This window comes from Bos mutus, chromosome 16, assembly GCF_027580195.1.
Source record: "Bos mutus isolate GX-2022 chromosome 16, NWIPB_WYAK_1.1, whole genome shotgun sequence".
Lineage (NCBI taxonomy): Eukaryota > Metazoa > Chordata > Mammalia > Artiodactyla > Bovidae > Bos > Bos mutus.
In genome coordinates this window covers 34,297,950-34,325,573 of record NC_091632.1, presented here as the reverse complement: position 1 = coordinate 34,325,573, position 27,624 = coordinate 34,297,950, and the positions used below count along the sequence as shown (strand labels likewise).

Sequence of the window (27,624 nt, the reverse complement as noted above, 5' to 3'; positions counted from 1 at the left end):
ATTCAGGAGAGCAGTGAATCGAGCTTCTCAACCACAGAATGCCTGCTGCTTCCTGACAGCACACATCCGGAGCAAACCTCTGCATCCTTAAGTCCTCCCCAGATCCCTCAATACCTGGCCATGTTCTACAAGTCCCCTAGCCCTCACTAAGACGCCCTGCCGTTCCTTATCCAGTGCAGCCCCCCAGCCTACCCTGCTGCAGCCGGCATAATAAACCCAGTTTTGTGAACTGAGAGCACATCCCACATGCTTCTCTCTGGAGCTGCGCTCACCATGCCCAACTGGTGGTGAGCAAGCTCACGGGAGTGTGGCTTATGTGCAGAGCACATCCAGGGAGTGGTGTTGACTCTGCTAAAGGATTCGGTGGCTTTGGAGGGCTTCCACACCCTGGTCACCCAGCAGCTGCTTCACTGCCGGTGGCCATACCCAAGAACAGCTGTACCTGTGTGCTGGCTGGTGTAAATCTACATCACTGGCCATCAGGAGGGACAGGAGTCCCTTTATCTGCTGAGAAGAGCCCCAGTTTGGGACAGAGGGTATAGGTACTTGCTGGACATTCATGTCACATTGGGGACTTCCCTGGTGCCTCAGCTGGTAAAGAACTTGCCTGCCAATGCAGGAGATGCAAGAGAGGCAGGTTTGATACCTGGGTGAGGAAGATTCTCCTGGAGATGGAAATGGCAACCTGCACCGGTATTCTTGTCTGGAAAATTCCATGGACAGAGATGCCTGGAGGACTACAGTCCAGGGGGTTGCAGAGTCAGACACAACTGAGTGCGCGCACACACACATATGCACACAGAGCAGCTGTCCTGAGATTTGCTGATGTTACTAAGCAAAGGCCAGCATTTACGAGGCGAGATCTTATTTGGAACACAGACAAAGTTTGAATAGTTTTGCATTTATTTTCATGTATAACTAGCACATCAACATGTGGCTGTGTGGATATATTGCTTAGTTAGCATAAGACTAAATTGGTTGAGTAAAAAGAAAAAGGATGCTGAGTTAAAGAAAATATTACGGAAGTGAGAGAACAGGAGGTCCTCATATGATAAAAATTGTGGAAGTTATGGGAATGCCTGGAGTTTGGGACTTGCTGCTCTAAGCTTCAGGCAAGAAGCTCTGCTCTGGTCCGAAGCCCTTAAGGGGCCCTACACAGAAACCCTCCAGGTACTTGGAGCTCCGAGAAGCCTCCTAAGAGCACGTGGTACATTGAGACGACCCCAGGGAGGAAAGCACCTTTTGTTCATGTGTTCATGCCCTACAAAATGTTTTAGAATTACAAAGCAACAAGTGATTTTTCCTTAAAAGGGAAAAGAATCTTAGAGGTGTGGCCTTGATTGGGCAGTGGTCACAGGGCAGCCTGGGCTGAAGGGCCCGAGCAGGGGTTGGGGGACACCCCTGTTACTGTCCTGGAGGACTGTGTGTGTGTGTGTGTGTGAGCACAGCCCCCATCAAGGCTGCAGGAGGAACGCCCAAGGGCTCCTGTGCTCCGCTCCCTGGCTAGCAATAGGCACTTAATCTGTGTCTGCAGAATCACTGTTGCACACGGGAGGAGGCGCCAGAAGGCAGCTGGAGGAGTTGCTGATGTCGTCCTTGGCTGCCAGCGTGTCACCCTTTGCTCCTGCCGCTGCTGTGCAGGCTCATGCCTGGGCCTGAGCCCCATGTCAACACGGCCTCGAGGTGGGAAGTCCAGGCCACCAGGAGGGTCACTATCTTGTACATTTATGAACAATGGAAGGTATTTCCCCACCTTCCCCCAAAATCCAAAGTATGTTTCTCATCATTTAACCTTCAAATGTTAAAAATAGTGCTTTTTAAAGGACTCTGGGGTTGTACTCTAATAGCTCAGCACGCTCAGAGCTCATGGATCATTGCTATGGACACAGGGTGCTCAATGGAGACTCACCCAACTGACCCCTGGAAATGGAGGTCGAGACCAGTGCTCAAGAGGGGCCAGAACGGTGGAGGTGGGAACCCCGGGCATGATGTTCACAGTACGAAAGCCTTCTGGTGCCCAGAGGAGAGAAGGAACAGCTGAGAGTCTGAAGGGTGCTCTGAGCTGGGAGGAGGCCGGGGCTCAGTGGCTGAAGTGATGGGCGGAGCTGCAAGCTGGTCCCTGTGTGTGGCTTGGAAGGAAAGCATGCCAGAACAGGTCGGGAAGGGACACAGTTAGGGAAGGGGCCCAACAAGCAGGGCTAGTGTGCAGCCGCAGCCCCTGGCCCAAGGGTGCCCTCAGCAGCACCCCGCAGCACTCCGCTTCACGTGGCACGGCTTGCAGAAGAGACGGTTGTTCAGCGGGTAGCAGCCCTGGTCCGTGGGCTCCACAGACAGGAGGACCCTGCAGTCCTGCGGGAACAAGACACATGTGGATGGACCCAGGCCTGAGCCCTGCAACCTGGAGCCTGAGACCCCATGCCTGAGCCCTGCAGCATGGAGCCCAAGCAGGTGGGACTTGCGAGCATCCATGGAGGAAATTAACTGAATCACCCAAGAGGAGAATCCAGGACACTGGGAGAAGAGGGGTCCTTTGGTGGAGAAACCCCCTAGGGGATCATGGAAAGGGCTGAAAGGGTCTTAAAAGCCCTCTCTGAGGTCCAGTGAGGGATGGCATCCACCCCAGGTCACAGCTGGTTCCAGAGCTAGGATAGGACTGGGTTTTCAGGCTCAGAGTCCAGGGGTCTTTTTGTTGTTCTACTGTTAATATAGCTTCAACACTGGTACAAACCTTCATTTTTCCAACTTTTAAATCCCCAAAAGATTTTAGAATGAAGTTGGGGATTCAGGGCCTAGACTTTGCTAAATTTACCATTTTGCCGCAAGCCCGTACCTCATCTGGGCCTCACTTGGGCAAATGCAGGAAATAACAAGAATGATGACCATCCAGAGACCTGCTCAGGGCATGGCTGGTGTTCCCTAGAGCCGAAAGGATGAGACCAGAAAAAGGCTGATCTTAGAGACAACTCGGGAGTCCCAGCCATCCTGATCCAGCTACGCAAGCCTGGGAGGGCGCCCTTGTGTGTCTTTTCTCTGGAACTGCGCCTCGAGTCTCTCAAGGTGACTCTGGGCTATTTAATGCCAGGATCTGGGCTATTCCTAACAGCCACTTGTTTGGCATTCTGAGAGCACCAAGGGCCAAACCTAAAGTCCCAAAGGGGCACATGTGACCTCTTCTAAATTAGAATCAAATGAGGAAACACCTCAACTATGACCAAGTCACAGAGCCTGAGAAGGAGCTATCAGGTTGCAGAAAGCTGTCAGACCCCGCCCAGAACACAGGGAAAAACCACTCTGTTCACCCTCAGATTCCTCTTCTTAAATGAAGACACTAACTCTGGTATCAAAAGCTCATCATTAGGATTAAATAAGGGGCTTCTCTGGTGGCTCAGAAAGAATCTGCTGCAATGCAGGAGACCAGGATTAGATCCCTGGGTTAGGAAGATGCCCTGGAGAAGGGAGTGACTACCGACTCCAGTATTCTTGCCTGGAAAATTCCATGGACAGAGAAGCCTGCTGGGCTACAGCCCATGATGTCGCAAAGAGTCGACACAACTGTGCAACTAACATTTCTACTTTTCAAGGTGATGTGTATGAAAGCATTTTATATTGAAAAATACTAGCTGAGTATGAAAGTGTTGTTACTCTTCTGGCAATTTTAAGAAATAACATGGACCACAAGGTAGGCAGGAACAGGGAATGCCCTGGCAGTCCACTGGTTAAGATTCTGAGCTTCCACTGCAGGGGGTGTGGGTCTGATCCCTGGTCAAGGAACTAAGATCATAGGCAGCACAGTGCAGCCAAAAAAAAGGTCAGGAATGGTGAGAAGAATGTGGATGGCACCTTGAAACCCACTTCCCTTCCTAGAGAAACAGACCCACATCTGCTCAGGCCACTGCGGTTGAAGCCTTACTTTCTGAAATGCAGCTGCTAGAGTCCAAACTCTGACTCACTGCAGCAGCCTGGGCAATGTTCCCAATAAGCTGACCAAGGAGAAGCAGAGAGGGTTTATTTGCTCACCATCCAGGCCCATGAAATGCCAGTCACCACTGGACCTAACGTGGGCTATGGCAGGGATAACAGCATCTGAATTTCACCGCTGTTCTTTCAAGATATGTTATCAGCCGAACTTTGAACTATAACCAACACGTCAACATAATTATGAAGCAGTGTGTCAACTTCTTGATTAAACTCTCAGGTCACTCTCAGTGAAAATGGCTTCTTGGCTCCAGACCTCTGCTTAAATGTGAGTGAATAAATGTTTGGAATCTCACTGGCCAATTAAGAGATTTGCTCTGTTACAAACTATTTCATATAGGATGGATCAACATGGTCTATTGCACAGCACAGAAAACTATATTTAATATTCTGTGATAAACCATAATGGAAAGTGAAAAGTGAAAGTGAAGTCGCTCAGTTGTGTCCAACTCTTTGAGACCCCATGGACTGTAGCCCACCAGGCTCCTCCATCCATGGAATTTTCTAGGCAAAACTATGAAAAAGAATATACATATGTATAACTGAGTCACTCTGCTGCACACCAGAAACTAACACAGCACTATAAAGCAACCATACGCCAATTAAAATTTAAAAAAAAAAAAGAGAGAGATTTGCTCTGGGAGTCCCCACTTAGGTGATACCTTTTTGTCATCATCACCAAAACATCAGTGACATGAGGAAGACAGGAAGAGATAAGGGTGGATTCTTAGAGCCTGCCCGGCAGGACTGACTATATAATTTGCAGAGTTTGGGGCAAAACGAAAACACAGAGTCCCTTATTCAAAAATGAAGAATTTTAAAAAATGACAGCAGAACTTCAAAGCAAACAGAGGATCCTTTTGAGTGAGAGGCCTGTGTGTTTCTCCAGGCATTTCTTGCTGGAACCGCTGTACCAGCTTCTAACCAGCCTCACCACCTCAGCCTCACCACTCCCTGCATGCAGCCTGAGGCTGACTCCTTAGCTTGGCCCCTGGGGCCCTTTCCTTCTCTCTGGCCTCACTCTATATCCAGCAGTCTACACTCCAGACACAGCTAGAAACTTCCACTTCCTCCTATTCTTCAGGCCGTTTGTGCTACAGTAGGATTTCATAGGCCCTTGCCTCTTTCTGGACTTCTTTTCCCCCTTGGACTCTGTGGCAAACTTCTACTCATCCTGCAAAACCCAGGTTAAGCACCGCCTCCTCTACGGGTGCCTTTGAGGGCTTCTCTGGTGGCTCAGAGGTAAAGAATCCGCCTGCCAATGCAGGAGACATCGGTTCGAGCCTTGATCTGGGAAGATCCCACATGCCTCAGAGCAACTGATTCACAACTACTGGGCCTGTGCTCTAGAGCTGGGGGACTGAAACTATGGAGGCCACACACCCTAGAGCAGCCAACCAGAGAGGCCACTGCAATAGAAGCCCGTGCACCACAACCAGAGGAAAACCTGTGCAGCCAGGAAGACCCAGCAGAGGCAAAAATAAATTAGTAAATCAAATCAAGTAAGAGTGCTTCGATTGTACCAATCTTGATCACTTGACTTAATTACTGCCTTCTTCGCCCCAAAGCGGATTTATACTTGCTCTTTCGTAGCACCCTAAAAGGACATCTGTGGTATGTGTGCCCAGCATTCCTTTTGTCCTTCCTATGGTTGTATCAGGGCTTCCCTGGCGGCTCAGGGGGCTTTCCAGTTGGCTCAGTGGTAAAGAATCCTCCTGCCAATGCAGGAGACACAGGAGATGCAGGTTCGATCCCTGGGTTGGGAAGATCCCCTGGGAGAAGGAAATGGCTACCTACTTCTGTATTCTTGTCTGGAAAATTCTATGGAACCTGGTGAGCAACAATCCATGGACTCGAAGAGAGTTAGACATGACTGAGTGACTGAGCATGCACACAATCAATCCCAATGGCCTCCCTGGCCCCAGAGATTATCAATAAGAGCCCCTGGCCACTGATTGATCCAGAATGGCCCATGTGATCCAAGTTGGGTGAATCAGAGGTCTTGGGACTGTAAGGGATCACTGGATGGGGTTTCTAAGTCGGAAGGATGTAAACCTGAGCCAACCGTGTATCTCCTGTCCCACAGAGAATGCCAGGGCACAGAGAGAGAAAATGAAGCAAACACTCGCATAAAGGCAGAACCAAGAGACGGAGAGAAAGCCCTATATCATTTGATGTCATCAATGACATCACCACCAAGAACCTTCCTGTTAAGGTCTCCTTTCTTGCAGAAAGCAGGTTGAGTTTGGTTTCTATCATTAACTCCAAGACTAGATTTGTAGTTATTTCCATTCTTATTTGTCTCTGCTATTAGATAGCTTGGGCTAACAATTTTCTTTTTTTGGCCATGCCATGTAGAAGTGGGGTCTTAGTTCCCCAACCAGGGATCGAACCTGCACCACTTGCATTGGAAGCTCAGCGTCTTAATCACGGGACCGCCAGGGAAGTCTTGGATGGTGAGCAATTTGAGATCAGAGGCCTCACCTGGACCTGTCTCAGCCCGGGGCCTGGCACACAGCAGGCCCTCAGCAGGGCTCACGTGGTGACTGGACTGGACCAGCTACAGCTAATTAAACCATGGACCTGTCTCAGCCCGGGGCCTGGCACACAGCAGGCCCTCAGCAGGGCTCACGTGGTGAGTGGACTGGACCAGCTACAGCTAATTAAACCAGCACCGGTCCACTCACCTCACACCGGTAGCAATTCTCATGGAAGTTTCTTCCCATACACTCGATTTTGAAGGCATCCTTCCCATCTCGGGGAATGATGGGATTCTCACAGATGCTGCACACCGGGGCGAACTTCCTAGAGAGAAAGAAACCCAAGCTCAGGAGGCGTTCACACCCACGACCGCAGAAATTAGCTGTCAGAACCTGGGCTGGCTCTGGTTCACCTCCCAGAGCTATTTTGGATCTGTTGCTATGTGACTATACCTGGAGCTACAACCACAAATGCCTATTTCTTCCTGGCAGGAGCAAATGGAGAGACCTGCATAATTAGACCCAGCTTCCCAGGGTATAATTAGCCCAAGGGAAGGAAGTAACTGGGGAACACTGGAATTTGAGAAAGCAGAGAAATCTCATGTGTGCGTTTCCGGTGAACCCATTTCATTGGTCTTGTATCGGATCACCGCTTTCTCTTCTTTCCTTTTCTGCTAGGCGCTTCTGTCTCTCCCCTTGGACAGTGATGGACAAGGCGTCTTGGACATGTGCGTCACCATCTCTCCATACAGCTAGCTACGAGGGGAGGCACTGGGGTCTGGGGATTGACAGCAAGGCCCTCAAGTCAGTTCGACGGGGTTTGAATCGCAGCCTCCATTCTTACCATCAGGGAGACTTAGGTACAGTGAGTCCCCTACATACAAATGATTTCTGTTCTGAGAGTGAGTTCGTAAGTCCAACAAAGTTATCCAACTAACACAGTCAGTTATAGAATATTACATTATAATAGGTTTATAATACCTTTCACACAAAAATGTACATTAAAAACAAACACAAAAACTAGGGAAAACATTCTTGAATCTGTGGTACAGCACCTTGGGAAATATAGCAGCACGTACAACAGCTGGCCTACAGGAGCCGGCACCAAGTGAGGAGGCAAAAAGCGTTACTGAACGGAGAAGGGAGAAGAGGTGGGGGTGGGAGAGCTGAAGGATCGTCGGCAACAGGAGACGGAGCACAAGCTGCAGTTCCACCCATGCCAGCGATGGCACGGGTTCTGGGGCCTTGCTGGAATCAGATGCACGTTCGCATCTTGAAGGTTCGTATGTAGGGGACTTACTGTACTTATGTACTGCGTGCCTCAGTTTCCACATTTGCTAAAACAGAACCTTTAACAGGGCCTGCCTATACTAACAGTTTTGAGATAAAATGGCCTAACCCAAGTGGAGTTGCTCAAAGAGTTAGCTACATGAACAGGAAGAGAAGTGGGTCATCTGTAGTGATGTGGATGAACCTAGAGTCTGTCACACAGAGTGAAGTGAGTCAGAAAGAGAAAAACAAGTATTGTATATTAACACATATATACGGAATCTAGAAAAATGGTACAGATGAACCTGTTTGCAGGGCAGGAATAAAGATGTAGAGAACAGAATTGTGGACACAGTGGAGGAACGAGAGGGTGGGATGAATTAAAAGAGCAACACTGACATATATACACTGCTGCTGCTGCTGCTGCTGCTAAGTCGCTTCAGTCATGTCCGACTCTGTGCAACCCCATAGATGGCAGCCCACCAGGCTCCCCCGTCCCCGGGATTCTCCAGGCAAGAACACTGGAGTGGGTTGCCATTTCCTTCTCCAATGCATGAAAGTGAAAAGTGAAAGTGAAGTCGCTCAGTTGTGTCCGAGTCTTCGAGATCCCATGGACTGCAGCCCACCAGGCTCCTCCGTCCATGGGATTTTCCAGTCAAGAGTACTGGAGTGGGGTGCCACTGCCTTCTCCGATATATATACTACCATGTGTAAAACAGATAGCTAGAGGTGAAGCTAGTGTGTAGCACAGGGAGCTCAGCCCCGAGCTCTGTGACGACCTTGAGGGGTGGGATGGGGTGGTGGCAGGGAGGCTCTAGAGGGAGGGGATGTATGTATACATATAGCTGATTCACGTTGTTCTACAGCAGAAACACAACCTGTAAAGCAATGACACTCCAATTAAAAACAAAAAGTGTTAGCGGCCAGCAGGTGGTCACTCAAACGCAGGGTATGTGGAACAGCCAGTGGTGGATTCTGCAGGCCCAGAGATGGCAGGATAGCTCTGACCCAGCCTCCAGCACTCAGGCTCAGCAACTCCATCCCACCTGAGCCCCACGCAGTCCTCCGCGCCCCACCTGGTGTGCGGTCCCCTCTCGTACCTGTAGAAGTCGTCCAGGCAGTACACCTCATTCTGACTGTCCAGGGCAAAGCTCTCGTCCCCGATGCGCCGGGCACAGGTCACGCACGTGAAGCAGGAGGGGTGGAAGGCCTGGCCCAGGGCCCGGATGATGTGTTCCCGGACAACCTCGCCACACTTGCCACACTTCTCCAGGGTGTCCTGGGACAGAAGGCCACCGCCTCAGAGCCAGCCCATGGGTGTGCCCCCTCCAAGCCACCAGGGGCACTGGACCAGCTACCCACAGGGGCCCAGGAGGCAGAGGTACGGGAGAGGTGCTCACATTCATGCAATTGGAACCCTAACTGCTACCCCTAAACCTCCACGTTGCTTAGAGGGGATCAAGTTTGGCCCTGTATCTGGTTAACAGTGAGAAATCCTGCCATGAAGCTATGACTGCATCTTTTTTTTGTGATTAGGAAATGCTCGAGGCCAGGGTCCATGAGGGTCCATACGAAAAATTTCTCTAAAGCTTCAGAATCAGTAAAAGGCATTCCCAGAGGGACTGTCATGCTTTTAATCTTATGGATAAATCTTGAAACTTACCATTTTCCATTTGGCTACTTGGAAGTTTACAGTCCGATTTCATGCTCCACTTTTAGGAATGAGTATGATGAACTATGGAATGAGGTTTGTGACATTGTACAGGAGACAGGGATCAAGACCATTACCATAGAAAAGAAATGCAAAAAAGCAAAATGGCTGTCTGGGGAGGCCTTACAAATAGCTGTGAAAAGAAGAGAAGCGAAAAGCAAAGAAGAAAAGGAAAGATATAAACATCTAAATGCAGAGTTCCAAAGAATAGCAAGAAGCGATAAGAAAGCCTTTTTCAGCGATCAATGCAAAGAAATAGAGGACAACAACAGAATGGGAAAGACTAGGGATCTCTTCAAGAAAATCAGAGATACCAAAGGAACATTTCATGCAAAGATGAGCTCGATAAAGGACAGAAATGGTATGGACCTATCAGAAGCAGAAGATATTAAGAAGAGATGGCAAGAATACACAGAAGAACTGTACAAAAAAGATCTTCACGACCCAGATAATCACGATGGTGTGATCACTGACCTAGAGCCAGACATCCTGGAATGTGAAGTCAAGTGGGCCTTAGAAGGCATAACTACGAACAAAGCTAGTGGAGGTGATGGAATTCCAGTTGAGCTATTCCAAATCCTGAAAGATGATGCTGTGAAAGTGCTGCACTCAATATGCCAGCAAATTTGGAAAACTCAGCAGTGGCTACAGGACTGGAAAAGGTGTTTTCATTCCAATCCCAAAGAAAGGCAATGCCAAAGAATGCTCAAACCACCACACAATTGCACTCATCTCACACGCTAGTAAAGTAATGCTCAAAATTCTCCAAGCCAGGCTTCAGCAATATGTGAACCGTGAACTTCCTGATGTTCAAGCTGGTTTTAGAAAAGGCAGAGGAACCAGAGATCAAATTGCCAACATCCGCTGGATCATGGAAAAAGCAAGAGTTCCAGAAAAACATCTATTTCTGCTTTATTGACTATGCCAAAGCCTTTGACTGTGTGGATCACAATCAACTGTGGAAAATTCTGAAAGAGATGGGAATACGAGACCACCTGATCTGCCTCTTGAGAAATTTGTATGCAGGTCAGGAAGCAACAGTTAGAACTGGACATGGAACAACAGACTGGTTCCAAATAGGAAAAGGAGTTCATCAAGGCTGTATATTGTCACTCTGTTTATTTAACTTATATGCAGAGTACATCATGAGAAACGCTGGACTGGAAGAAGCACAAGCTGGAATCAAGATTGCCGGGAGAAATAGCAATAACCTCAGATATGCAAATGACACCACCCTTATGGCAGAAAGTGAAGAGGAACTCAAAAGCCTCTTGATGAAAGTGAAAGTGGAGAGTGAAAAAGTTGGCTTAAAGCTCAACATTCAGAAAATGAAGATCATGGCATCCGGTCCCACCACTTCATGGGAAATAGATGGGGAAACAGTGGAAACAGTGTCAGACTTTATTTTTCTGGGCTCCAAAATCACTGCAGATGGTGACTGCAGCCATGAAATTAAAAGACGCTTACTCCTCGGAAGGAAAGTTATGACCAACCTAGATAGCATATTCAAAAGCAGAGACATTACTTTGCCAACAAAGGTCTGTCTAGTCAAGGCTATGGTTTTTCCTGTGGTCATGTATGGATGTGAGAGTTGGACTGTGAAGAAGGCTGGGCGCTGAAGAATTGATGCTTTGAACTGTGGTGTTGGAGAAGACTCTTGAGAGTCCCTTGGACTGCAAGGAGATCCACCCAGTCCATTTTGAAGGAGATCAGCCCTAGGATTACTTTGGAAGGAATGATGCTAAAGCTGAAACTCCAGTACTTTGGCCACCTCATGCGAAGAGTTGACTCACTGGAAAAGACTCTGATGCTGGGAGGGACTGGGGGCAGGAAAAGGGGACGACAGAGGATGAGATGGCTGGATGGCATCACTGACTCGATGGATGTGAGTCTGAGTGAACTCTGGGAGTTGGTGATGGACAAGGAGGCCTAGTGTGCTGCAATTCATGGGGTCGCCAAGAGTCGGACACGACTGAGCGACTGATCTGATCTGATCTGATAAGGGTCTTTCACGTATTTTTGGAGTACTAACTTTCCTTGGATCTCATCTCACTTTCTACTTTGATTTCCTCTGTTTTATCAATTTATTTGATATCTCATGGTATTATGTGTGCATGTCAAGTTGCTTCAGTTGTGTCCGATTCTTTGTGACCCTAAGGACTGTATGTAGCCCACCAGGCTCCTCTGGCCATGGGATTCTCCAGGCAAGAATACTGGAGTGGGTTGCCATGCCCTCCTCCAGGGGATCGTCCCAATCCAGGGATCTAACCTTCTTATGTCTCCTGCATTAGGAGGTGGGTACTTTACCACTAGCGCCACCTGGGAAGCCCTCTCATAGTATTATATGTGTCCTTAAAAATTTTTTTGTGTTATTGTGGTAAGAATACCTAATATGAAATCTACCCTCTTAATAAAATTTTAAGTGTATAACATTATTATTGATTACAATTATTATGTGCATTCTTTTTTTTAAAGTATTTATTTATTTGGCTGCACTGGGTCATGACTGCAGCATCTGGGATCTAGTTCCCCAACCAGGGATCAAACCTGGGCCTCCTGCACTGGAAGCATGGAGTCTGGGCCATTGGACCACCAGGGAAGTCTCTATATGTGCATTCTTACAAGCTGCCTCAAATCCCTTCTGGAGTGAGGTGCGATGACAGAGAGAGGAAGAAGAGAGGACAGGGTAGGTATTACTGAGACAGCAGAGCGCATCCCGCTAACTCACCTACCTCTTCTCCTGCATGTCTCTTCCCCTTCCTGGCTGTGAGCCTGTTCACCTTAACCTGATTTCCTCTGGACAGATGTGCCAGATGGGGCCAGCATTTCCTGCTTCCTCCTCTACTGGCTGCTGAAGGCCCTCCTGGCTGCTCTCAGCTAAAACCCCACCCTCATCCCTTCTCCCCGCCACTGCTCCACCCCTGCCTGGATCCAAGCTGGGGAAGGGCATAAGCACATCAGAGGAGTCACACTGATGGAGTCAGAGGGTTAGGGTGGGACGGCCTGGCTCCTCTCTCCTCCCGTAGCACCTCACTGCCTGGGATCAGGTCATTCGGAGTTTTCTAAACAGTCCCGACTCCAAATGTTCTAACCCTTCAAATCAGTAGTTTTCAGACTTCAGTGTGTATCAGGATCACTGGAGAGACTTGTTAAAAATGCAGATTGCCAGGCATCACTAATCTGAGGACAAGGTGAGGTTGACTGCACCCCCAGGGATGCTTAAGGGAGGTCTGTATACCACACGGAGAAACGCCACCATGTGCCACTAGAGAGTTAGCAATTCCAGCACCTTGGCATCCAAACTAGCGCTTCCAGGCTACACGTGGTACCCAGAGATGCCCCATCACACCACACACTGGAACCTCGTGGCTCTAGGTGAGGGAGTGGCAAGACCACAGCAGGTTCCAGAACCAGCCAGGGCCGGGGCAGGTCACCAACTCCACCACTGACCAGAGTGTGACAGTGTGGCAGGCTGAATGATGCCCCACAGGTACCCAGGTTCTAAGCCCTGGAGCCTGTGACTACCTGGCACGGCAACAGAGACTTTGCAGGGAATTCGCTGGTGGTCCAGTGGTAAGGACTCAGCACTCCCATGCGGTGCAGTGCAGCCAAAAAAAAAACAAACCAGGCTTTGCGGGTGTGACTGAGTTAAGGATTTTGGAATGGGGAGACTCATAGGCTTAGAGAATGAACTTTCGTTTTTGGCCATGCCACACAGTATGTGGGATCTTAGTTCCCCAACCAGGGATCACACCCATGCCCCGAATTGGAAGCTCGGAGTTTTAACAAATGGATTGCCAGGGAAGTCCCTAGAGAATGAACTTAAGGTTCCTGGGGCAAGGGACAGTCAGGGAGTTTGGGATGGACACCTGCTATATTTAAGATGGATAACCAGCAAGTACAGCACAGGGAACTCTGCTCAACTTTTATGTGGCAGCCTGGATGGCCAGGGAGTCTGAGAGAGAGCAGACACATGAACACATGTAACTGAGTCCCTTTGCTGTTCACCTGAAACCATCACAGCATTGTTAACCGACTCGATCACAAAACAAAAAGTTGAAAGAAAACGGAAGAGACTTTGCAGGTGTGGCTGAGCTAAGGATCTTGGGATGGGGAGGTCAGCTTGGGTCATCCATGTGGGCCCCAAATGTCATCACGAGTATCTTTAAAAGAGGAAGGCAGAGGGAGACCTGAGAGAAAGAGAGAAAAAAGAAACTGATGCAAGATTCCACACTGCTGACTTTGAAGAAGGACAAAGGAGCCAAGAAATGCCGCTTTTGGAAGCTGGAACAGGTGAGAATGGACTTCTCCCCTAAAGCCTCCGGAGGGAGGAAAACACTGATTCTAACTCAGTGAAACTGATTTTGGACCTTGGACCTCCAGAATTAAAAGAGAATTAAGTGTGTATTGTTTGAAGCCACCGAGTTTGTGGTCATTTGTTAGAGCAGCCATGGGAAATGCACACACCTTGGCTGAGTTCCGCTCCGAGCCTCAGCTTCCTCATCTGTAAAATGGGTCACTAGCGCCTACCTCCTCAGATCATTCTGGGAAAGGAGGTGCTCAGTGCTGGCACCTGGGAAACGGCGCTGGGCTTACCTGGTAGCAGGGTTCACAGAGGGGCCGCCCATCCTTCTGGTAGAAGCTCTGCCCGGCCAGCTGGCGGCGGCAGACACGGCACGTGAAGCACTGGGCATGGTACTGCCTCTTCATGGCCTCTACGGCCAGCTCTCGGGGGGACACAGTCTTGTGGCAGAAGGCACAGATGTCTAGGGTAGAGGAGACAGGCTGTGATCCGCCCAGCCTGGGAGAACTGTACCCAGTCACCACCCAGGACCTAGCTAGAGTGCCAGGTTTCTTCCTCAAACCCCCAGAGGCTGTAAGCACAGCCTCAGCTCATGTGGAGGATCATGAGGGACATTAAGAAGGAAGGTGAGTGGCCTTTAAAAGGCTAAAATCAAGGTGCTTCCCTGGAGGTACAGTGGTTAAGACTGTGCTTCAAATGCTGGGGCCTTGGGTTCAATCCCTGGTGGGGAAACTAAGATCTCACATGCCACACAGTGTGGCCAAAAAAGGAGAAAAAGCTAAAATTCAGACAGGTAGTGTTAGGACAAATGAGTTGCCATCTGCAAAAAAATCAACACAAGACAGACAGCTCCATAGTAACAGCTTACACCCAGCTAATTCAAAACGTAGCCAAGATTCAAATGTGAAAAGGGAAACCGTAAGAACGCAGGAAGAAGTCAGAGAAGAATTACTTCATAACCTGGGACTAGAGGAGGCCTTGGCACATGGTGGGCACCTAATAGCCATTTAGTAAATGAGTAACAGACAGTGCTGGAGAGACTGTGAGCACATGGGCACTCTGACGCCATTGGTGGGGATGCAGATGGCGGTGACCAAGGACAACTTGGCAAAAATATCACAGTGCCTCCTCTTCTGGGAATGTATCTCAAGAACTTGCACACGGGCAAAATGATTAGGTGCAAGGCAATTCACTCAGCATGACCACCTGAGCACCTGTCCACAGGCAACCAGTTAAATGCATGTAGTCAGGCCCAGCTAAGGAATACTATGCAGCTGTGAAAAAGAACAAGAAAACTCCTTATGTTCTGATGCGAATGAGTTCTAAGACTGAATGAAGAAAAGAAAGTAAAGTGCAGAACAGCACAGAGCTCGCTCCTATTTGTGAGGAAGGATATATTTGCATCTGCTTGCATATGCATAAGACACCTCTGAAAGGATGTGCACCAGATATTAACAGACTGTCTATCTGGAATGTGCCTTTCTGTGCTTTTTATTTTTATTTATTCTTTAAAAATTTGTCTCTGTATTTATTTGGCCATGCAGGGTCTTAGACGTGGCATGCAAGATCTTTAGTTGCAGCTTTCGAACTCTTAGTTCCAGCATGTGGGATCAAGTTCCTTGACCAGAGATCGAACCTGAGCTCCCTGCATTGGGAATGCAGAGTCTTAGCCACCGGACCACCAGAGAAGTTCCTTGTGCTTTGTATTTTGTACTATGTAAGGGTGCTATGTATTCAAAAACTTAAAACGGTGAAAAAATTCCAGGCATTTTTGCCATCACGGCAAGTTTTCAATGGATTTTAGTTATAAAGGAAAAAAAGGTTAAGGCAGTAAAAATAAAATTGCCTCACAACTATAAGGCCCATTACTGTACTGTGAGTTGGTCCCTGTTCCCCCAGCTGCTCCCGCAAGTCCATGCTGGCCCCACGAGGGCCCAGCGGGCCACACAGACTCCTTCCGGTCATACCTGTGGAGGCCTCTCTCTCAGGGAAGCTGACAGGCTCTTCGGGAGGGGGCGGCAGCTCCTCCTCTGCGGGCTTGAGATGACTGGGCCGAGGCTGCAGTGGAGGCCCCTCCACCAGGGCCTGTGGGGACAGAGGGGAGAAGAGTCATCCAACAGGGACACCACACAGTTCTGCCCCTCATCTGGTGGCACCAGGCACAATTAGCCCCCCTCTGCTTTGATAGTTTCTACTGTTAGCTGTGCCTGGTCCTTGTTGCTGTTTGGGCTTTTCTCTAGTTGCAGTGAGTGGGCCCCTCACTGTGGTAGCCCCTCCTGCTGCAGAGGAGCCCGGGCTCTGGGGCCTCAATAGCTGTGGCTCCAGAGCACAGGCTCAGTAGTTGTGGTGCAAGGGCTTAGCTGTCCTGTGGCATGTGGGATCCTCCTGGACCAAGGATCTCCCGCATCAGCAGGCAGAATCTTCACTGCTGAGCCACCAGGAAAGCCCCCCTCATGAACCCCCTGGTGAAGAGGCATAAACTGAGGCCAGCTCTCCCAACTCCTTGCTCTGGGTTCCTTTATCCAGTCAATGGTATTTCTTTCTGCTTCTAAGGAATCTCCTAGAGTCATGGTTCCCCTCGGCCTGGAACCCTCCTATGTCTACAATGCCCCTGTCAAGGGCAGAGGGTTAGAGATGGGTTTCCTCTGCAGGATGAAGGATTTAGATTAGATGCAGGGGAATGTCCTCCTCAGAGCTGATGGAAGTACTGATGTGGACAGGGTGTGGCATCCCTTCTCCAGGGATCTTGAGAAACACATCCAACTTTTACCGGCCTGAAAGAGCTTTTTAGAGGGGCTGCCCTCGAGTAGGAGAAGGGACCTAACAACCTCCAAGCTTAAAATCTTGAAAGCCCCCACCCCCCAACCCTCCCTCCTTTGACCCGTGGAGCTCCATCAGGTACCAGGCGTCGGCAGTACCTGTGGCGGGGGTGGGGGAGGGGGCAGGTGCAACTGCTCTAAGTCTGAAATGAGTGATGCCCCCATCGCGGAGTGGGGCTCTTCGTCAGGAGGGGGCAGGTCCGCTGGGGGGGGCGGAGGCGGAGGTGGGAGGAGGTCCAGGTCTGGAAGTGCATCGTCAACGTCCAGGGGCGGAGGAGGAAGCGAACACCCTGCAACCAGAGGGAGCAGGTGGGTTGGCCAGAGTCTCTGCAGGTGCACAGAACAGGTGACACTAACCCAGGAGGCTGGGCAGCACGGTGGCTGAGGGCTCAGGTCCAGTGTCGCCCAGATCTGGGTTCCAGCTCTGACACCACCACTGACGTGCTGGGTGTCCTTAAGCAAGAAACCATCTCTCTGAGCCTCAGTTTGCTCAACTGGAACATGGGTCTCAATCGCTTAGGGTGGTTCATGAGGATTAAGTAAAATGATGCAGGTAAGGGCTTGGCATGTGGCCCAGGCTCAGAAAACAGTGGCTGCCAAAGCCTTCTATAACAAGCCTCCCCCAGCGGGGTGCCAGAGCACTGGAAACCCCATGAGAAGGGCCTTGTTCAAATGTAAGCAAAACCAGCTCCTAAGACAGTGATTCTCAAGGTGTCACTCCTGGACCGGCAGCAGCGGCATCACCTGGGACCTTGTTAGAAGCACAACTTCTCAGCCCACCACAGAGCTGCAGAATCAGACGCTCTGGGGCAGCGCCTGGTCATGGGTGTTTTGGAAGTCCTCCAAGTGACACTGACGCCACTTAAGGTTGGGAACCACCACCCAGTTACATAACAGATTCAGGTAATTACTATCAGGTGTTGAAAGTATCAAGGGGACGACAGTCAGTAGGGAACTTTCCAGAGGAGCTGCTCAACTATCACCATCACCACCCGAACCCACCGATAACCCCAGCAGACATCAGACGTCTTCTGACTTGTGTTACATATCAGAAGGGATGGCCGGCATTGATGAAATGCCTTACAAAAAAAAAAAAAAGCCAAGGGAATTCCCTGGAGGGCCAGTGGCTAGGGCTCCGTGATTCCACTGCAGGGGACACAGGTTCGATCCCTGCTTGGGGAGCTAAGATCCTGCGTGCAGCATGGTGTGGCCAAAAAAAAAAGTGAGGGGGAACAGAGCGACAAGTTGGATGAGACCACCCAGGGACCCAAAAGAACCAGTCAGCAAACAGGACATTCTACAGAAATGGACTGTTTCTGCAAGAAATTAAGGGCATGGAGAGATCAAGAGAGGGGGCGTCCCTAGAATTAAGAGATTTATATAATGTATAGATCTGTGCTGTCCAGTACAGAAGCCACCAGCCACATATGGCTATTGAGATGTGCTTAGTACTAAAAAAAAGAATGTAAAATATCTCATTGATAAAAGTAATATCATTTTACTTTTTTCCACATGGATGGATACTAGAAAAATTTCAATTACATAAGGTTTCCATTTGTGACTCACATGGTATTTTATTGGCCAGCACTGCTATGGATCTCACTCGGGTTCCAATTCAAAGGATTAATCATCTCATTTAATTCCCCTCATTTTGCAGACAAGGGAAAGCATGTCAATTACGGATAGACTATTAGATAATCCTAGGCATTCCTGTTGATTTTTTTATATATTATTTGGACTTGAGGTTATGTAAGAAAACAACCATTCTTACCATATGTGGGGCTGAAATGACTTGATTACTGGCATTTCCTTTAAATACTTCACAAGAGAAAAAAAAAAAAGGGAACAGATGAAACAAATGTGGCCAAATGTCAATAATTGCTGAAACCAGATGTGGGATATACAGGGGCTCCTTGTACTGTTTTCCTTGTTGTTTAATTACTAAATTGGGTCTGACTCTTACACTCATGATAGTGTAACCTCCTCCCCTCCAGGTTGTCCTGACAAGGGCCTGCCCACTCCCTAGGACTCCTCCTGGAACTCCTCCTGGAACTCCAACTGGAGGGGTCAGGAGAGAAAGCACAGCGCAGGACTGTGTCCACTGCCACACTCAGGGTGAGTGCTGTTAATAGTGCCCTGGCAGAAAGAGCACGGAGGCACTCTGCCCACCTCCTATCAAGGGCATATGAGGTCGGCCAGGCTCCAGCGAGGTCAGACCGCCCTAAACACCCAGGGAGAGCAGACAGAAGGGGTTTAAGCCCGGCTGCCTGAAGGCCTGGGCTCTGGTCCCATTTCCTGGGTGTTCACTGAGGCACCTCTCTGGCTTCAGGTTTCCCACCAGTTCGACAAAGATAAGCCCTCTCTGTTCTCTCCAGGGCTGTACAGGTGGAAAGCTTGTTCTAGACCTCTGAGTCGGCCCCAGAATCACCTAGAGGCTTTTCCAAAAGTCAAAGGATGGGCCCCACCCCAGCGCTTCCGATTCAGCAGGTTTGGAGTCAGCTTTGGGAATTGACATTTTTGAAATGACACTGAATTTACACTAGAATTTACATTTCCCAGGTGATGCCGATGCTGCAGGTTCAAAGGCCACACTTTGAGAACTACTCATCTGTAAGTCCTACCTGCGGACCAGATACTCATTCTCCAAGTGTGGTCCCCGGGCCAGAGTATCAGTTACCAGGAAACAGGTAAGGAATGCAAATTCTTGGGCCCCACCGCAGACTTGCTGAATCAGGAAGGCCCAGGGTGGGGCTCAGCTGGCTGGGTTGGAACAAGCCCCCAGGAGATGCTGAGGCTGCTAAAGTGTGCGAATCTGTGCTACATGAGCTGACTGAGTCAAGAACCAGGTCACTGAGAGAGAGCAGAAGCACTGAGGCCTCTCCCAAATGCCTGAGGTTCTCGACATTTGGATGTGAAGGGTGGGCAGGTCCCAGCCAGGGCAGGAATTCAAGAGGGAGAGGGGAGACTTCTGCCAGGATGAAAGGGTTCAAGAAATGCTGGTGGGTTCCTGAGGGGACAGGGCTTCCCTTGTGGCTGGCAGGTAAAGAATTCACCAGCAATGTGGGAGACCTGGGTTTGATCTCTGAGTTGGGAAGATACTCTGCAGAAGGGAAAGGCTACCCACTCCAATATTCTGGCCTGGAGAATTCCATGGACTGTATAGTTTATGGGGTGGCAAAAAGTCAGACATGACTGAGTGACTTTCATTCATTCATTCATTCATTCCTGAGGGGACAAGCATAGGTCAGGTGTCAGATGACGGCCTGCTGTAGATCTGGCTTTAAGCAGAAGGTAGGCCCCCAGAGCCCACCTCTGTGTTTTGTGGTCAGGCTTATGACCTCTGCTCACTTAGAACTTCTTACTCCAAGCAGGGCTGAGCCCCGAGATTGCCAAGTTGGCCAGCAACATGGCTAACCGGCCACTGTACGTCTATCCCCCACTGAGGAAGGCCTGTCAGGTTTTACAACCACACTCCCAGGATCTTCTGTCTATAATTCCAATAAGTCATGAAGACATCCCAGAAGGTTTGGCATTTTGGCATCTAAACTCGATTTCCTAGGCTCCCCCTCTCCTACCCAGAAGGAACATAATTTTTTTTCCATCGGGTCAATGTCCTGAGGTGTGAATCTTGGTCATCATGGTCCAGGTTCTTCTCTACAAGGCTTCCCTGGTGATCCAGTGGTTAGGACTCAGGGCGTTCACTGCCAGGGCTTTGATTCCATCCCTGGTTGGGGAACTAAGATGCCCCGAGCTGCGAGGTATGGCCGCAAGGAAAAACGAGAAGTAGCAGGAGGATGTTCTTGGCATGTGTCGTTAGGAAGGAAAGACCAGTCTAGGAGGCTGTGTTATACTGAAGAAGCGCGTTATATGAATGTCCATGCGTGGTCCCTTCTCCCTCCTGTGTCTGGCTTCCTATAACCGACATTTGCTTTTGGTCTCTGGGGCTTCCCTGGTGACCAGACGGTAAAGAATCCACCTGCAACTCGGGAGATCCAGGTTTGAACCCTGGGTCAGGAAGATCCCCTAGAGAAGGGAATGGATACCTACTCTAGTATTCTTGCCTGGAAAATTCCATGGACAGAGGAGCCTGGTGGGCTACAACTCATGGGGTTGCAAAGAGTCAGTCACGACTGGGCAACTAACACTTTCACTTTTTCACTTTCTGGTCTTAAGGTGGTTTTCATGGTGATGGATGCACAAGGCTTCCTTAGCCTCACTCTGGAACAGCAGGAACCTGACTAGGCACCTGAGGACTCCAGCACTGAGCATCTCAGTGCCTCCTTGTTTCCAGCTGGTGCCCTTTAGACGAGCAGCTGCCTCAGGCCCTGGTGTCATCATCCCTCCTTGCTACTCTCCGATAGCTGAGATTTCATATCACATTTGCTCTTGTTCAGTTGTTAAGCCTTGTCAGACTCTTTGTGATCCCATGCACTGTAGCCTGCCAGGCTCCTCTGTCCATGGGATATCCCAGGGAAGAATACTGGAGTAAGGTTGACATTTCCTTCTCTAGGGGATCTTCCCAGACCAGGGATCGAACCCATGTCTCCTGCATTTGCAGGCAGATTCTTTACCACTGAGCCACCAGGGAAGCCCCTTCACATCACATACATGACCAAATTTCCATCCTCCAGAGGAAGAAACTAAGTTTAAAGAAGGAAACAGCTTGCCTAAGATCACACAGCAAGTGAATGTAGAGCTCAACAGAGAACAAAACTACCTCTCAGCTCCTTCAACTTACCAAATTCATCCCTGCCTCAGGGTCTTTGCACTAACTGTTCCCATTTCCCTTCTAGCTCTATAGTGTCCTTTAAGTCTTAACTGAGCTGAGATGTTACCTTCTTGGAGAAGCCATCCTGATTAACCCATAAAAAGTTGCACCTCCCCAACTCTTTACTGTGTTTAATTCTGAAATAGTCTTTGTGTCTTTCTGATATGATATTTTATGTTTTTACTATGTTTCCCCCACTAGGATATAAGTTTTATCCCCAGTGTCTGGCTCTGAATAATAAACAATAGGTATTCACACGGCAGATCCTGGGAGCAACACTTTCCATATGTGTTAACTTATCTAATCCTCAACGAGGACCCTTTGAGGTGGTTACTATCATTATTTCCATTTTACAGATTGAGAAACTGAGGAACAGAGAGGTAAAGTGGCCTGCCAAAGTCACACAGCCAACAAGTAAAGGAGTCAGGATTCAAACTCAGGCAGGTGGATTCCAGAGTCGGCCTGGAACACAGTAGGTGCTCAACAAATGACCCGAGAGCCTGCCCTTTCCTCCGCATTTCAGTGCTGCCTCTGAGCCAGCCTCCCTCGTCCAGCGCCCTCACCCTCTTACCTCCATTGGAGAGCTGAGGTGGAACAGCTGGCCCTGGGGCTGCAGCCCTGCCAGGGGGCATCCAGGAGCGGAGCTTTCCCATCGAGCCAGCCCCGGGTGCCTTCGTGGGGGCAGATTCCCAGGGGCGGCCAGGCCAGGCCTCACAAGCTGCTCGCCTCACCTCCTCAACCACAGCCTCATCTCGACGTGGGGGCACCAGGGTGATAAAGACAGACGAGGCGACCCTCTTCTCAGGCTTGGAGGCCATTGTTTCAGCTTCTGGTGGGGCTGGGGACAGAGTGGGGCTCAGGCTTGGACAGCGTTCATGGCAGTCGTGGAATGGGCAGGGGCGCTCCACCTGGACACCACCCACCCCCAGGGCAGGGAGCCTCCCTCTCCCAACAAGACAGGGGCAGCCACCCCACAGTGCCAGCACCCCACCCAGCCATAAAAGGGGCGGCAGATGTCCCCCAGGGAAGGGCAGGGGCCCACCAGGTGACCTGGCCACAGAGGGGCCGCAGCAGTCCTGACCGCCCGTCCCCCAACCTGCACACCTGGTGGAACAAAGGGCAGCCCTACCCTGCTCACCTCACCAATGATTAATTTCCCTCCTCCAAGGAGCATGAGGGAGGGGCCGCTCCTCCAGCTCCCCACCCTCGGCACTACTGACTGCCAGGCCCAGCCCAGGGCCGCACCCCAAACTACCTTCCTCACCTGGGATCTGGATTTTCCTAGGAAAGCTGAGGTCCCCAGTGTTCAGGCCAGCTCCACTATGGGAGGGAGACAGGGTGAATCAACGGTTAGAAGATCAGCACTGGATTCCAGGAGGCAAAGGGGACAGATGAACCATCAGAGCCACTGTTTACCAAGGCCTATCCTGTGCCAGCCCTGCCCTAAGCACTTTCCGCCCATTAACTCACACACCTCCCACGGCTGGAGTGGGAGAAGCACTGTTACCATCCCCGTCTTACAGATAAGGAAGCCCAGAGGAAGAAGTAGAAGTCATTCATTCAGCGTCATGCAGCAGGGAACTTGGGATCTGAACCCAGAGCCCATGCTCTTGGCCACCTGGCTCTGCTGCCCTCTCCCGGCCCAGCTCACAAACCAGCATCCTGTGCTTGGCCATCAGCCTCCACATCCAATCAAGTCTTGATCCTGTGGCCAGAATCTCTCCTGCTCTCATCTCCAAAGTCATGCCCTGATTCAGGCACAGGGGTGAGTGCCTCAAGGATCTCCAATCCTGCCTCAGGAGTGATCTTTCCGGAGCATCAGTCTGTTTCTTCTCTACTCAAAAGCCCTCCATGGCTCCCTACTACCTTCAAAATAAAGTCCAAATCCCCCTGGCCTCCACCTATTTTTGATCACCTTGGACCACGCACCCTTCCTGGACCATCTTTCTCCCTTACTTGCCCTGGCATGTTCCTACCATCTGTCTTTCCTGCCCAGTGCAGGGTAAATTCCAGTTTTTCCTTAGAAGCCCAGCGCAAACATCACCTCCTCCCTGAAGCCTCCCCTGATTTCCTACTCTAGGGTAGTTGTCTACGCCACAGGGCAATGACAGCCCATCACAGGCCACACTGGCTCACCATTATCATGTCTGCCCGCTCCCTAGAAGTGACCTCATATGCTTTCAACTGCGTCTGTGGTCTTTGCATGACCCAAGTCCAGCTCACAGGAGACATCAAAACATGGATCTGGGAGCAGGGCAGCAACCGGACCAGGGAGAGTGCACTTTCCTTCTCTCAGGTGGCTCCTGCCAGGGGGCCAGGGATGAGGTAGGGTCATGGGGTGGGGCAAGTTGTCCACACTCAGCCCCAGAGTTCTTACTGGCACCCAGGGCTTGTGCCCAGGGAAGGAATTGCCCTTTTTCTCTCTTATTCTCCATATGGGCCACCCTGACTCAGCCCCAAAGGCCGGCCCACAGGGACCCTAATGACCTGGAGCCTGAGTGGCCATTCAAAGGCCTCCCTCCACCGGCCACTGTGGACTCCTGTAGACTGATGGAGAATAGTAATAATATATGCTCCTAAATTCCCTTTAAATTGATTTATCTTTGATTAAAACGTGGAGCTCATTCTGATAATAAAATATCTGTTCTGAAAAAGAAACCAATATAGGAATAAAACTTCTAAAGTTCTTGTAAAGTACTTCTCTCTTGCTTCCTGTTTTGTAAGTGATGTTTGGAAGTACATATGCTTCTGTTGGCTGTCCTCCTCTTTGCTTTCATACTTTATTACAAGTATCTATTTTTGCAAACAAGTTTCAGAGTGCATCTAAGGTTTAAGTACAAGAACAAGGGCACCCACTGATAAAGTGCTTGCCATGTGCCAGGCACTGCAGCCAGTGCTTACTCAGTCACATAATTCTTGGGACTTCCCTGGCAGTCCAGTGGTTAAGACTCCATGCTCCCAATGCAGGGGGCGTGGTTTCAATCCCTGGTCGGGGAACTAAAAATCCCACGCACCCTTCCTGCACAGCCAAAATAATAATGAAAATAATTATAAAACAATACATTAAAAAGATACTTAATTCTTAACACAGATTGCTATGCCCCCACTTCATTTTTTAAAATATTTATTTGGCTGCAGTAAGTCTTAGTTGCGGCCTGCATGGTGTGTTGCACGGCGTGTGGGATGAACCGCGGGCCCCCTGCATTGAAAGGATGGAGTTTTAGCCCTGGACCACCAGGGAAGTCCTGCCCCCACTGTATAGATGAGGCCAGGTGAGGCTCCAGTCAAGAGATTGGAGACCTGGAATTCTAACAGAGCAGGAGCTAACCTGGAAGTCCACGGGGTATCCTTGGGCCTGAGAGGTCACATTTTTTCCCCCTGGATGATTCAGGGTGGGTCAGGGTGGGGAGGCAAAAATCTCCAGGCCTGTTCTTACACAGAATGGCTCAATCCAGACCAATTATCAGATGGCCAGTAAACTCTGGGCTCATTCCTGGAGGCTGCAGAGGGTGCCTTCTCTGCCTCCCTCCCACCCTGCCCTGAACCCCACTCCACCCCAACACACCCCTCCGGGAAGTCAAATCTGCTGGCTTCTCAGACAAAGACCAGGACAAACGTCCCAGCACTGAAACCAGATGTTCACAGCTGGGCAGCAACCCCCCCACCCCCACCCCGGCCTATCCCTTCCCTGTGCTTCCAACAGGGACTTCAGGCCCCAGGGGAAGGGGCCGAGCTAGGGATTTTCAAAGCCCTGTCAGTCAGACCCGAGCAGGAAAAGGAGCCAAGGCTCCCCTTGGGTCCCAATGCCCCCCAGGTCACCCTGGAGCGGGGGTGTGAGAGGAAGCTCCCTGTGGGGCGGCCTCCCAGCCAGCCCAGCCTGGGGGACCCTTGGCCACCACCCTTCCTCTCCCAGAGGACCAAAGTGAGATCCAGTTGGGTAAGCGGAGAAAGTGGAAACAAAGGGAAGGAAAGTCATTTCCTGTTAAGAGGAAGGAAGGAGGTTGAGATCCAGCCAGCCACCCAGCCCAGCTTTAGGCTGCAGCTCAGGGCAGGGGAGGGCTGGCTGACCCAGAGGGCCTCCAAGGATGGGGGTAGTCCCCCACTATGCACTCTGTCCCTGGTCCTACTCCTCTCAAACCCTGTGGGACCACCTCTAAGCTGTGCTCTTCAGGACTCCGAGAAAGCAGCCTAGGCTTGCTTGGGAGTTAAATTGCAGGCAGTGGGAGTGAAACTGAGCCCCCTCTCCCGGCCTTGCAGCCTGGGACAGAAGGGCCTCTCCCTCTCTCCCACCCCAGGGAAGTGGAGGAGGCCCACAGGGCTGAGTTCCCCAACCCCACCTCTTTCCTGCTGGGCCACCCTAAGCAGGTCACTGAACCTCTCTGGGCCTCTGTTATTTCAAAGAGTGGAAATAATGAGGTCTTTCTGGAAGGGTGGCTGAGCGCATAAAAGGAGAGGGGGTGCTCAAGATCTTGGTACTGGGTAGGTGCCAAGAGAAAGCCGGATGGTATTTCAGTACCTCATGCGAGAGGCGGAACCCCTGGGGGGCCTGAGAAGACCAGGACTTGGCTTCCATCAATGTGAAGAACAGGGATCTGGGCGCTGCCCAGTCTCTCCTTGGGGTCCTCAGAATCTGGGCTGGAGGAGGACTCAGGCCAGGGTGCCCCAGGCACACACCCTGGGGATAGCTCAGTCCCACCCCTTCCCAGCACCCCCCCTCCCCCCAGAGGATATGAGGCCCAGAGAGGGGCAGTTCCGCGGCCCCTCCTGCCCCTCGCCTAACCCCGGCTGGAGAAAGGGGCCCGGAGCTTCCAGGACCTTCGGAAACCCGGCGCCCTCCCGCAAGCACCCAGGCGGGGCGGCTGGCCGGGTCACAGTGGGGCGCCGCCGGGGACTTTAATTCGATCCATGTGCGGGACGCTGTCCTCTTTGTGCGGGAGCTTCCGCCCTGCTTCCATCCCTTCTCTCCGCGTGCCGCTCCGGGGCAGGGACACGCGCGCTACCTCCAGACCTGCCCTCCCTCCGCTCGGGGAACAGAGACCCGCACCCCCGGCCCCCAGTCCCGCGGGCCCCCCTGGGAGCGCCGGAGCTGAGGTCCGGGTCGGAGAGCAGGGTTGCGCTCCGGCCAGGGGCTGCCCGCGCTGTCACCTGTGTGTAGCCGGGGGCGCGGACGGCAGGACGGGACGCCCACCCCACCCCGCTCCGCTTACCTGAGCCGCCCGCGCCCCCGGCGGGTCCGGTCGGTCACCCGATCGAGCAGAGCCCGGAGCGGCGCGGCGCCTCCCGCCCCCTCCGTCCTCCCCGCCCCCTCGGCTCCCTCCGCCCCGCCGCCCCGGCCGCCTTACCATAAAAGGTGAAGCTTGGGGGAGGGGGCCCGGGATTGCCGCCGGGCGGAAGCGGCCCCTACCTGCCCCCCAACCTGCCCGGCCGCGCCCCGCGCCGCCCCCTCCCCTCTCCCTTTGTTCCCTCGACCCCTCTTCCCTTCCCCTTGGCCCAGGCCTGGAGGGTGGGCGGCCTCCTCGGGTGCCCACTCTCCTCGTCCTTTGTGAACCCAGAGTGGTCCTCCCCCAACCCCCTCCCCGAGGTCACCTGGGGTGGGGCCCCACCAGTTTGGCCTGGGATCTCCCAAGGTCTTAAGGGTCAGGTGGGACCTGGAGTCCCCGGACACTCACTAATCCTGTGGCAGTCATTCCACCTTCTTGAGCCTCAGTTTCTTCGCCTCTAAAATGGGGCTAATGACCTGTCTGGACCCTAAGGCCTTCTGCACGTGGGTCCCAGAGTCCTGGGGGGACAGGGTCCTCCGGGAAGCCTGGTAGACAGGGCCTCGCTGGCAATCAGGTCACCCGGTTTGCCACGCTGGGCCCGGTATCTGACCCCTCCACTGCTTCAGCCTCCTGCTCCCCCGTCCCCCAAACGTGGAATGGGGAGGGAGAAGCCCAGCCTGGGCTCTGGGGCAGGAGATGGAGCCTGGATGGGCCGCCTGAGTCCCTGGAGGCCCAGAGAACATTGCTGGGAAAAGGAATCTGGGTCTGATTCAGAGGCAAACAGATTGTTCTTTTGATTAAAGCCACAGTAGCGGAGGCCAGAGGAGTGCTGGACCCGGCGCCATCTGCAGGGAGGCCAGGCAGGGTCTGGCTCTCCTCTGTGGGCCCAAAGCTGCAGTCATGCTGCTGGCCGGAGGGCTCTGGGGCTGTTCTTGGGGGGTCATGCTTCTGGGGGCTGGGGTGGGGGGCGCTGAACACCCTATCCTGTGCTTCTCTTCCTCCCCCACCCTGCCTCCCTAAATCCCTCACTCGTGTTTG

The 27,624-nt window shown here is 51.4% G+C and overlaps 1 protein-coding gene across 2 annotated transcripts; it reads right to left on the bottom strand.

Moving 5' to 3' along the window:
- Positions 1-884: 884 nt before the first annotated feature.
- Positions 885-27,220, bottom strand: FBLIM1 (filamin binding LIM protein 1). Of its 2 annotated transcripts, none has more exons than XM_070384974.1 (9): positions 26,995-27,220; positions 22,590-22,645; positions 21,897-22,163; positions 16,657-16,847; positions 15,706-15,823; positions 14,032-14,201; positions 8,825-9,003; positions 6,663-6,780; positions 885-2,349 (listed from the first exon to the last, which is right to left on the bottom strand). In XM_070384974.1, the coding sequence occupies exons 3-9, from the start codon at positions 22,141-22,143 to the stop codon at positions 2,236-2,238; spliced, it is 1,137 nt and encodes a 378-aa protein (XP_070241075.1). In that variant the 5' UTR covers positions 22,144-22,163; positions 22,590-22,645; positions 26,995-27,220; the 3' UTR covers positions 885-2,235. The 2 variants fall into 2 exon arrangements, with proteins under 2 accessions (XP_070241075.1, XP_070241074.1); XM_070384973.1 differs by lacking the exon at positions 26,995-27,220 and adding an exon at positions 26,533-26,631.
- Between the last annotated feature and the right edge of the window lie 404 nt (positions 27,221-27,624).